The sequence below is a fragment of the Globicephala melas genome, chromosome 4 (assembly GCF_963455315.2).
Source record: "Globicephala melas chromosome 4, mGloMel1.2, whole genome shotgun sequence".
NCBI lineage: Eukaryota > Metazoa > Chordata > Mammalia > Artiodactyla > Delphinidae > Globicephala > Globicephala melas.
The window spans coordinates 65322010-65334564 of record NC_083317.1 but is presented as its reverse complement, the minus strand read 5'-3'; the positions used below and the strand labels follow the sequence as shown (position 1 = coordinate 65334564).

Sequence of the window (12555 nt, the reverse complement as noted above, 5' to 3'; positions counted from 1 at the left end):
ATCAATGACTTGATCATAAGAACAAAGGCCCAACACTTCCCTCTGCCTGCCTTAGCAAAGGCTCTTCCAGGTCATGATCTCTCTCTCTCTCTCTCTCTCTCTCAACCTGAGAGGATGGGCAGGGAAGAATGTTACCTGTGATCTGTCCCAGCTGGCCTTTGTAGAAATGTCCTACCATGCCCCCCACATGGGCCCCCAGGCTGACACCAATGATGTGGATTGAGGACTCTGACACACCCAGCACCTAGAACGGGTATTTACAGTGAGTTACATTTGTGTCACAGCAGCCCCTGGCCTTACAAGGATAACACTTTGCCCTGAGGCATCAGAAGCAGAAGGTCTTGGGCATGACACACCAGCCACACGTGCTTTGGGAAAAAGTGCAGAATCTCACCCTGTTAACCACTTGCCCTCTCCCTGGGCTCCCCACCTTGACAACCCACTCACTTTCCCTTTGGTGTCCAAAGTATGTGAGGCATGACCATGGCCATTTCCTCTTGAGGACCTAGAAGAGTCAGCCATTGGCACCTCTGATGTAACATGCAGTGGCATGTTTTACAGAGGAGCAAGCGAGAGGCTCAGAGAGGTTCAAAAACCTGCCCAAGGTCAGCACTGTAAGCGGCTAGGTTGAGATTTGAACCGAAGACCCACAGACTACTGGGTGGCTCTGCTTCCACCTAAAGCTCCTTCTCACATGTCACTTCCTTCTTTCTGACCCCTTGCTCCCCCGTAAGCAGCCAGAACTCACCCTAAGCTCTTCTACACCTACCAGGAGTTTACGGAGGAAACGGGAGATCTCGAGTCCCAGCTTAACCACATTTTCCACGGCTGAGAAGTAGACACCTGTAGAGCCATAAACCCAGTCCACAGCGATCACGTTAGCATCTGCTGCCTGCAGAAGGGCACTGATGAATTTGTCAATCCAGGAAGGCTTTGTTCCTAAAGCCCTAGATGGGGGGCCAAGAAAAGATAGGAAAATTAGCTTCCCAGCCAGCATCCATTGTCATGGAAATTACAATGACATTTCTATAAATAGAACAAACCCAGAGAAAGTCACAAGTAAGGGGTGGGGGGTGGGGGTGGGGAGGGTGGGGGGTTGGGGGTTGGGGGTGCTGGTGGGGGGGTGGGGAGGGTGGGGGGGTGGGGGCTATGGGCACTAAATCCTACAACATTTTGAGCATAAGGAGGACATAATCTCAAAGTTAGCAGGGCTCCTGACTACACGTGTGGAGCCTGTGTGTAAATTATAAAAGAGTACCTTTGTTCCAGGTGGATGTAGCCTGAGGCCAGGGCTCAGAGCTCAGGTCAGAGTTCAGCCCTTGGCCCTCAGTCAGGTACCTCTGTGTAATGCATAGACCACACAAACCACTGCACTGACCCTGCTTGTGTTACTCATGGGAAAGAAAAGATAGCTTTGTGTATTAGAGTTAAGATTTGCAATCTTAATTCTCATTCTATAGTATAGGCGCTTTCCTTGAGGATGTTTTCATTTACTCATTCATTCATTCACTCTTTCCTTCATTCAACAAATGGGCCAGGCAGTATGCTAGGTGCTTTGTGAGAAATAAAGAAAAATAAGATATATTCCTTATCCTTCTGGAACTTAGAGTATAATAGGACTTTTCTAGGAAAAGAAGAATAGGAAAAATTTCAGAGAGCTTTCCCAAGAGATTGGGAATGGGGAAGAAGTTTTCTCAATGGCCCAGAGCTTGCTTGTGTGGACAGGGGAGCCCAGACTGGGTGTATGCCAGGGAACGTGGCTTTGGGGCATCTGGGAGCGGGCAGCATAGTGAGGCTGCTGAGCTCTTCAGCTCCACTAGCTATCTCTGGGTTGAGGGCACACACTCAGCCTTGGGTAGTGGCTGAATGCAAGATTTGCCGGAGAAGAGACTTCGGCACAAGAGAGAGAAGGGATGCCTGAGGGAGGATGTGGCTGGGACCTGGAGTGAGGGACTGGAGAGGCAGAGAGAACCCAGAGATGAGGAAATGGTGACCCTTTGTGCAGTGCCCCGCTGTCCACCTCTTCATCAGGGCCCCCAACTCCAGCTGCTCCATAGTGCTACTCTTTCACCATGTTCTCTCCCTCTCTCCTCTCACCAACTTTTTTCTGTTTCCGGCATTCTCAGTGAGCTTTGGAGAGAAGATGTTGGAAGGAAGGGTGGTGATTAAATTGGGACTCAGAGACTATGCATTACAACAAAATTTGGCCTGCAGGGCCTCAAAGAAGTTGAAGAAGTGTGTAGCATCTGAGAAACGCTAACCCCTGGGAGTGATGGAAGTGGAAGTTTCTTAGGTCATGAAACCCAGGAAGAAGAGAAGAAGAGGAGATAAAACCCTGGATAAGGGCTTCCCTGGTGGTACAGTGGTTGAGAGTCCGCCTGCCGATGCAGGGGACACGGGTTCGTGCCCCGGTCCAGGAAGATCCCACATGCCACGGAGCGGCTGGGCCCGTGAACCGTGGCCGCTGAGCCTGCGCGTCCGGAGCCTGTGCTCCGCAATGGGAGAGGCCACAACAGTGAGAGGCCCACGTACCGCAAAAAAACCCAAAAAACCCTGGATAAAAACACCACGATGTTACCCCTGAGTGATTGCACAAAGCTTACGACCTCACTGGCTGAGATGAATCATGCAACCCACACTTCAGGGAGGAAAGGATCACTGAGACCATCTCTACAACTTCCCTTTTATTCAGGTATGGAAACCGAGGCTCTGTGTGCTAAAGTGACTTGCCCAGGCTCACACATATTTACAGTTGGCAGAGGAGTAACGTATGTGACCAACAAGAAAGAACAACAGAATGTGTGCTCAAGCTGCTATGAGACATCTTCAAAGTCAGCAGGAGGTGAGCAATGGGACCTGTGACAGGCAGTAAATTCATTTCTCCTTTTGCTCCCCACTAACTTCCTATGGCATTATGGTCACTTTCTAGCTCTTAGCTGAGGTGATCCTATTGGTTGGTTGGCTCCCACCTGAATCCATGGATAACTAGCTTGGTTCCTAGAGTGGCATTGAACCCCAAGTTCCGGATGTCACTACTTTCTTCCACGAGCTGCCCACAGAGAGGATCAGAAGGGGTGAAGAGGAGAAAGTGGGCTTTGAGATTGGTGCCTTGGAGAAGATTAGCATTCTGGAAGTCAGTGCACTTTGTCTGTGGGGTAGGAGGTGCATCTCCTAGAGGAAAAAACAAACAAACAAATAAAAACCCAAGAAACATCCAAGGTGAGGTCATCTGTTCTTAAAAGGAAAAAAGGTGTTCTTGAAAGGAAGAGAGAAACAAGGGCTTATAGGCATTCATCATAAATCAGCAAGTGTAATAATCAGACTCATTTATTAAAGGCGTCACTTCTGTAACCAAAGTCTGTGTATATTTTTCATGTATAAAGATAAAATACCAGAGAAGAATATGAATATTGTTCAGCTAGAGAAGATTAAAGGCCATGGTGAAATGGATATTGTCATGGGCTAAACTGAGTCCCCCGACACCTGCATAAATTCATGTGTTGAAGTCCTAACCCCTAATACCTCAGAATGTGACTATATTTGGAGATAGGGTCCCTACAGAGGTAATTACATTGAAATGAAGCCTTTAGGGTGGACCCTTATTCAATATGACTGGTGTCCTAATAAGAAGAGGCAATTTGGTCACAGAGAAGAAAGATGATGTGAAGACACATGGAGTAGACAGCTATCTACAAGCCAAAGAGAGAGGCCTGGAATGGCTCCTTCACTCACAGCCCTCAGAAGGAACAAACCCTACTGCCACCTTAATCTCAGACTTCCAGCCTCCAGAACTGGGAGATGATAAACTTCTGTTGTTTAAGCCACCCAGGCATTTTGTTACAGCAGTCCTAGCTAAATAATACAGTTTTCTGGGCTATGAAATGAGCAGTTGCCCTGGGGACTAGGCTCATTCTGGTCTGAGCACCCTATTCCAGAGGGTTTCAAACTGCCCCCTCCAGCCTCATCACTTCTTTTCCTTATGAGCAGTCCAGAGCCACTCCAGAGCCTTCCAGCACCCAGCACATGGCTGCCCAGCCAGATGGTAGAGAGGACCCTTAATGAGCTGTATGTATTCTACAGTGCCTTCCAACAGGTACGTTTAAATGGGATATTTTATGGTCAAGTTCACTGAAAGGCCTTCTACAATACTGAACCGAAACAACAGCATGAAACTCCTGCTTCCCAGGGAGCTAAAAATCTGGCCTATCTTCAATACCCAACAGCCCACCCTCACACCTGTGATAAAGAAGGGGGGCACCTGACACCCAGTTGGTCTTACAGAAAGAGACCGGCTGGGGCAGCAGGGCACACACTGTCGCACTGGCCCCCCAGCCCCGAAGTCCTGGTGCTGTTAGCAGCTACCTCACATTCCTGCCATGAGACAAAACTGTCTGCGGAATCAGAAGACAGGTCCAGGTTGCAGACTGATTTGTGCAGGGCTCTTCACGAGGAAGACAGCTATTTCAGGTTTCTGGAATGGTTATCTGCCTTCAGAGGTAACGGGGGAGCACATGTACAACAAGCAAGTGGATCTGGGGTGTGCTGGGCTGTGGAACTGTGAGCAGATTGTGGGAACCCCACCCTTAGAGAGTGCTGACAGCGGTTTCCTCAGCTCTGCACCTAAGCCCCAGACCTGGTCCCTGAGGCCCCTTGTATCTCCCTTCTGAGCAGCCAGGTCTTGGACACCCCAGCGATGAAGCCCACTATGACTGTGCAGGCCCCCAGGCTCCTCAGCCTGTGGCAACTTGAGCCCCCATGGAACACAAGAGAGAACGATGCCTGACGACTACTTCATCTGCCTTCCCCCAACTCTTTGAAGAAAAGGTGAGAGGACTCTGCTTGAGCATGAGACTTTAACCACATACGTGAATACATTTGCTCTATTGGTCATGTAGGGAAGTTTGCATCCATCAGACAGAGAATTAAGAGTCCTTTTAAATAAGCATAGTATGTCACAGAGCAAGGCCCAACAAGCATCACAGAATCAATATACTCCAGACAACGTTATCTAAATAAGATGTAATAAAATTACAAATCAGTAACAAAAGTTATTTAAAGACACATTTGGAGGTTTTAAAATTCCCTTTTAAGTAATGAATGAGTTAAAGAATAATCACAATGGAGACTAGATAATATTAAAAACTAAATAACAGTAAAACCAATACAATATCAAAACTTGAGTTAAAGTAGCTAAAACAGTACTAGGCTGATATCTATAACCATAAATGTAAATATCAGGGGAAAATGGGGAAAGACACAGATTAGGTAAATTAATCTTATAACTCAGAAAGCTGAAAAAGAATAATACAGCAACACCAAATAAAATGTAGGGAAAGAAATATAAAGGAAATAGTTAAGGGACTTCCCTAGTGGCGCAGTGGATAAAAAAAAAAAAAATCTGCCGGCCAGCGCAGGGGACACAGGTTTGAACCCTGGTCCGGGAAGATCCCACATGCCATGGAGCAACTAAGCCCGTGCGCCACAGCTACTGAGCCTGCTGTCTAGAGCCCAAGAGCCACAACTACTGAAGCCCACGCGGCTAGAGCCCATGCTCCGCAGCAAGAGAAGCCACCACAACGAGAAGCCCATGTACAACAACAAAAAGTAACCCCCATTCGCCGCAACTATAGAAAGCCCGCGCACAGCAATGAAGACCCAATGCAGCCAAAAATAAATAAAATTAAATCTTTAAAAAAAAAAAAAGGAAGTAGTTGAAATTAAATAAAACAATATGAACAGCATCAGTAGCTGCTCAGTCCATGCAGTTGCTCAGGCCGACCTTCCTGGAGGAATCTTTGACACTTTGTTTTCTGCCACCCCCGTACAATGGTGAGTAAATCCTCAGAACACAATATTCAGAATTAAACCATTCTCACTACCTACACTGGCACCACCTTGGTTTAAGCCACCATCATCTCTCAAAATTATGTAGCCTGTAATGCTTTTCCTGCCTTCATTCTTGTCCCCCTTCAGTCTATTTGCAACACAGTAGTAGAAAAGTAAATCAAATCATGTCACATCTCTGTGCAAAAGCCACAAGGCATTTCACTCAGAATAAAATCCAAAGTCCTAACAGTGGAAGAAAGCCCTAAATATCTTAGACCATCCCCTTGGGGAGCCCTTTGCCTGTCTGACTATTGCTTCCTCTGTTCCAGCCAGTCCTCCTAGCTCTTCCTCTCTCTAGACAGGTTCCCACCTGAGGGTCTTTGCACTAGCCATTCCTTCTGCCCAAAGTGTCTTTCTCTGGACATCCATGTGACTAATTCCCTCTCCTCCTTTAAGTCTTTGCTTGTCAAATGTCATCTTCTTTCCTCTAACCCCCTATTATATTTATTATTTATTTGGCTACTCTGGGTCTTAGTTGCGGCATGTGGGATCTAGTTCCCTGACGAGGGATCGAACCCAGGCCCCCTGCATTGTAAGTGTGGAATCTTAGCCACTGGACCACCAAGGAAGTCCCTAACCCTCTATTTAAAATTGCAATCTGCCTATGTGCCTCACCTCCGTTCTCTCAATTTTCTTTAACCTGATCTGTTTATTTTTATAGCAATCATCACCTAATGAAGATTTTTTATTTACCAGTTTATTATTAAATGTATTGTTTATTAATTTCCCCACATTAGAAGATACTTTCAAAGAAGGAAGGAATTTTTATCCATTCTGTTCACTCTACTGCCTAGACTAGAACCTGCCACACACAATAAACACCAAAAGGTAGTTCTCTGGAAAGAATAATAAACTAGATGTACTTAAAAAAAAAAAAAAAAACTAGATGTACTTTTGATAATAGAGTAAGAAAAAAAGGGGGAAGTCACAAATAAACAATATAGAGAATTAAAAGGGGATGTAAGCCCAGTAGATTTTTTAAACCACAAAATAGCATGTTTATACCCATCCAACAGTTAAAAAATAGATATTTTCCTAGAAAATTGATAATCCCCTAGAAAACTATAGCTTACTAAAACTTAGTCAAGAAAGAAAAAACAGAAAATCAAATGTAAAACTGTAGTATAAAGGAATTGAAACAGTAGTTTTAAATCTATTCATCAAAAACCTCTATCAGGACAGATTTCACAGAGAAATTCTAACAATCCTTCAATTCCTATCTTACACATACTGTTCCAGAGAATAGAAAAGGGGAGAAAGAATCCAAACTCATTCTATGAAAATAGCCAAAATGTCAAAACTGGACAAGGAAAGAAGGAGAAAGGAAAAACTAAAGGCCAGTTTCACTATTACACACAGACATAAAAATCCTAGATAAAATGTCAAATCCTTCAAGGATAACAAGTATACGTCATGACCAAGCAGGGTTTAATCCAAAAAATGAAAAGATGGTTTAACATTAGAAAATGTATCAATGTAATTCACATATGAACAAATTAAAGAAAAATACCATATGCTCAACTCAATAGATGTAGGGAAAAAACACATGATAAAATTCAACACCCAACACTCCTTAACATAAGGAAAGAAGGGTACCTACCCAAAGCCTATAGCAATGATTATAGTTATTGGTGAAATGTTAGAAGCATTCCATTCAGAACTGGGAACAAATGAGAACGTCTGCTATCAGTGCTTCTATTAAATATTAGACTGGATGTCCTAGTCCTAGCTAGTAAAACAAGACAATAAAACAGGATGAAAATTATAAGGTTTGAAAAGGGGGAGAAAAAATTGCCGATATTTGCAGACAATAGGATTGAACTGTCCGTCATTCAAGACTATGGAATGTGGCACAGTGAATCATGCTCAGATACCCCATCCCTCCAAGCACCACTTTAGCCAAAGAGTAGTGACAGATGAATATCCAAAAGAGAGAGAGAAAAAGACATAGACAATCTCAAATGTAAAAATAATATCTCCAAAACAGGAACAAGAATAGAATTGCAAAATGGTGATGGGTTCCAGGTCTGAGAGAAGACAGTGGTTGTAAGAATTCAGTTTTGTGACGTAAGCGGGGTCCAAAAGTGCTCCAAGTCAGGTGTGGAAGACCCACCAGTGGTAGCCAGCGGTGGAGAGGGGCTCCCCAACTCAGGAAAGGAAGCTAACAACAAAAACCATACAAACAAAAACAGCTATTGACTTTTTACTGGGGCTACAGCTTTATTTAGGGAGACAGGATGGAAAGACAAGGCCTCACTCACAGGAGCTGAGACAACGCACCTTTCTGGAGGAGAGAGGGCAAAGATAGGGGCTCGGGTGGGGAGACAGAGAGATGAAGAGAGAGACTGAAAACAAACTTTTCATTGAAAATTAAAATGAAACTTATCTATTGTGTCAGAAGTCAAGATAAGAGTTATCTTTGGGGCAGTAGTGAGTAAGATGGGATACAGGGAATGGGTTTTAAGAATCTGATAACATTTTATTTCTTGATCTGAATGATGGTTACACAGGTGAAATCATTCTGAAAATTCATTAACCTGTGTACCTTTCTGTATGTATGTTGTACTTCAGTAACTAATTTACTTTTTAAAAAGGTTGAAAACAAATATATAAAGTAATCAAATGTTTACACAGATAGTCGATAAAGCCAATAAGTGGATGATGAATTCATTCCAGGTGAAATAAAGTTTTAAAAATCTTTGACAAAGCTTTAAAATAAGTATGCTGAGAATATACAAGGATAAAAATAAAGACAGAGCATAAGAAATTATGAAATAAAAATGGGCATAAATGATAAGATATATAATAAAAAGCTAATTAGAAAAAGGAAATGAAAAAGATAGTCATGGAAATAAAAATGGAATCAATGCTATAATGTCTAGTACAGAAGAAGTAAAAGAGGCTTTTTAATATGAAAGTGCAGTTAAAAAGTATAGACAATAGATGGAGAGGCTCCAACATTTAACTAGTAGCTGTTCTCTAAAGGAAGAGAATAGGAGAAGAAACAATATTTTGAAAAGGTAATTGCTAAGAATTTTCCATAACTGAAAAAAGATATGAGTTCTCTAATCACAAGTTATACTCAGGGTAATGAGCAAGATAAAAAGGAAATAAATCTATACAAATAGGCAGATGATAGTAAAACTGCAGAACATTAAGTATAAAAGATATTCTTAAAAATTCCCAGACAAATGCATTGGAAAATTTAAAAGCAATGAAAAATATAATTTCCTGAAACTTGACTCAAGAAGAAATAAAAATCCAAATAAACCTACTAGCACCAAAAAAAGAAAAAATCAAACTGGTAATCAAGAGTCTTCTCTGGCCCTAAAATACGCTAGAGCCAGATGGTTTTATTTGAGAACTCCACCAAACCTCTAAATTACAAGTAACCTTTATCTTATATAAAACTGTTTCATAGAACAGAAACTTATTTTATGTGGTTATAATCATCTTAGTATCAAGACCAGAGAAGGGCAATACAAGAAAAAAAAATGATACATAAATTTCCTTTATGAACAAATATACAAAATAATAAATATATACAAAAATAAATGTTGGCAAATAAAATTCAACATCATATTAAAAAATACCCCACAGGAGTAGGAAAAAAACAATACCCCATGACCACAAGATTTGTCCCTGGTGATCTTCATCTAAACCCATAAAGTTTAGAAGAAAATATGAAAGATTATTTTTATAAGAAGATTGATTAAACAAGACACCAGAAGCACAAATCACAATATGAAATAAAAATTAAGACAACAGTGTAATGCTATTTTTTCTATGAGACTGACAATATGAAAAACATTTGATAATACAAAGTGTTGTTGGAGAGGGTGGGAAAACAGACGTGCTCACGTACAAATCAACAGTTATAACTTCTTTGCAGGGCAGTTTTTCTCACATTTATCAAAAATGTGTAAGATATAAATCCTTTTAGATCTAGTATATAGTGTATAAACAGCCACTTCATAAAACAAGATATATGGTTTCTTTACATACACACACGCACACACACACACATGCACTCAGATAAATGATTGCGTTAGGAGAAAGCACATGTGAAGCTAAGTAGCACCTTTTCAACGCCAACCGTTGATGCAGGGAAGGGGTGAGCAGGGGCCTGTGGTGTTGCAAGGGAAGTATGAATCATGGAGGCCTTCTTGGAAGACGTGAAGAGCAGAAATGAACAAAAAGGTAGTGTGAGCAACTACAGGCATAAAGAATGACACACCCTAAAGCTGGGGAATGAGAATTAAATGTCTTGTGGACATGACACAAAGGCAGTCTGCTGTTGGGGGTAGAGGGAAGGGAGCTTTCCAAGGGTGATGCCACTGCTGGTCAGAGGAGGGGATTTTACTCTTCCGAGATGCCCTACGCCATAAGAGGGTTTAGATTTGCTATATTAAGCAAGGGAGAGTGGTGGGTGGGGTTTTCGCTGGGTAAGGCACCGTGCAAATGGCATCTGAGGGAAACTGTGCTAAAGGTCATTGGTTATCTGTGGTGAACAGGACTAGTTATCATAGTACTGCCAAGAGGGATGACAAGCCTGAACTTGAGCTGGGTCGGCAAGAACAGAAAGGACCTCTAACGATCTCAATGACAAACTTGTTGTTAGTTTGGAAATTTTAAATTTTAAAATTAAATATATCTTGGAACAATGGATATTTACAGGGGGAAAATGAATCATGTTTTGGAATTAATCACATTTTATTTTTTTATACTCTTCCTGGCTTGTGCAAGGTGAAAAGGAGTAACGCAGATTTTAGAAAAATGAGTAAAACAACTAGAGGAAGTTCAATTTTTGTGACTTAAGAAAGTGCTGTCATTCCCATTATGATTGAAGGTTTTTTTCTCCCTCTTTTAAATACATCTCAGGAGAGGGCTTTTAGGGGACCTTCCAAAGGTTAGCGCTACATAAATAGATGGCTTGAAAAAATAGAATTATTGACCGAAAGAAGTCCCACCCAAGGCCCCAGCGCCGACTTACCTGTACTTCCAACACTGAGCCACAGAAGAAGCCCCCATGACCAGAAGCAGCCCTCCCAGGGGTCTGGGGCCATCGTTGAGCTGGAAGTCTCAGAGCTGGGGTGAAGCCGACCCCTAATGACAAAGAGATCTCATAACCCAGGCTCTCACAGTTTGAACACTAAACGCCCACTCGGGTCTCACTAATCATTAACTGGCCTCATGACCTGTAACAGGTCTCTCCCTATTTGTCTAACTTCCCCAGTTTTTCTGTTTCTTCTTCTCAATGAAATGAAATATACTTTTTTCTTTTCTTTTTCTTAAAGCAGGGGACAATGAAACACATTGCCCTTCCTCTCTGAGCCAAACATCATCAGGAAACTATTTCCTGCACCTCTCCCACTTCCCATTATAAAATGTTAGTAAAAACCAAGGCAGAAGTCTTTGATCTCTAGGGGATCACAAACCCACATTGTCCCAGAGTCATCTGTGGACGTGTTTGCCCCCTAGGAGGACTCTGAGTGGCTTGAGGGCAAAGGCCTTCTCTTTTCATTTTTGAGTCCCCAGTGCCCAGCACAGAGCTGAGCCAACAACGTATTAATATGTTTCGTGTACATTTAACGGAAATAACGAAAGAAGATGAAGTTGGCCTCTGAGAGTACTATCCTTTGATAGAATCTTGGGGCTAGAAGTCCAACCTCTAAGAAGAGTCGTTCAGTGTCTTGAATTCACTGATAAGAAACAAAGAAATAGAGAATGAAAATGACCTATGGAGACCCTTCTGCTGGAAGTGGCAGAGCTGGCCTGGAACCAGGGTGTTTCCAGTATACCGCGTGGCCTCTTCACCCAAAGGAGTGGCAGAAACCACAGAGCGCTAGTTCTAGATGGGTCAGGGGAAGGGGGAGCCACCATACTTGCCCAGCTCTCCTTAATTGCAGCACATTGCTGTGAGGCAGAGAACCCAACAGGGCAGTATGGAACTTTCTGGACCATAGCTCTGTGAGGGGAGTACTATCTACATACAGCTTCAGGGTATAGAGGGGTTAAGTACCTTGCACAAGCTCATGCAGAGCTGGGGTTTGAAGCAGGACAACCTAGCTCCCGAGGCCATGCTCTGAACCACTGTGCCAACAGGCGGCACCAACCACTGCACCAAGCCGTGCCAGGCCTGCCCAAGACAGGGATAAACTGATTTTGGAGGGGCCAGCCCTTGCTTCCCCTCCTGCACATGATGCCACTGATCAGGTGCTGTTGCCACCAGCAAGGGCACTACTGAAGGCTGTTCTAACGTCAGAGACCAAGCCAGGTGTAGAGGTCCACCAGGTCCTCAGAGAAAATAAGCCAGGATGGGACTAGATGTGCAAGAGATTTATCAGGGATAAGACCTGTGACGAATAAAAAGGGGAGCTGAAGACAGTAGGGAGACCGTTTAGACCCTGCTGCAGGGCTGACACCTGCGCAGGACAGGGAGAAGGAAAGAGGATTGCACAGGAAGCCCCAGAACACCATGCAGTTCCTGGAATGTCCTGGCCAAGGCAGTGGGGAAGCCTCAAGCTGAAGTCTCTTGTGAAAATGAGCTGTGTTAGCAGCCTTGCCCTGCTCAGTCACTAGCTGGGGGCAGTCTCAGCACAAAGACGAGGCTAGATCCAGAAGGGCAGCAACCAGGACCATCAGTCAATTAGGTTCCTCACAGCAGGA

General features: G+C 43.3%; 1 protein-coding gene across 1 annotated transcript in view; it reads right to left on the bottom strand.

The window, feature by feature from the left end:
- The window catches only part of PLA1A (phospholipase A1 member A), a 32134-nt gene extending 20941 nt beyond the window's left edge, over positions 1-11193 (bottom strand). The window contains exons 1-4 of the mRNA XM_060298119.1: positions 10880-11193; positions 2970-3171; positions 770-947; positions 37-244 (exon numbers count right to left, since the gene is read on the bottom strand). Coding sequence (XP_060154102.1) covers positions 37-244; positions 770-947; positions 2970-3171; positions 10880-10952 — 661 coding nt within the window. The 5' untranslated portion in view covers positions 10953-11193. The remainder of the gene's footprint in view (positions 1-36; positions 245-769; positions 948-2969; positions 3172-10879) is intronic.
- Positions 11194-12555: the final 1362 nt, after the last annotated feature.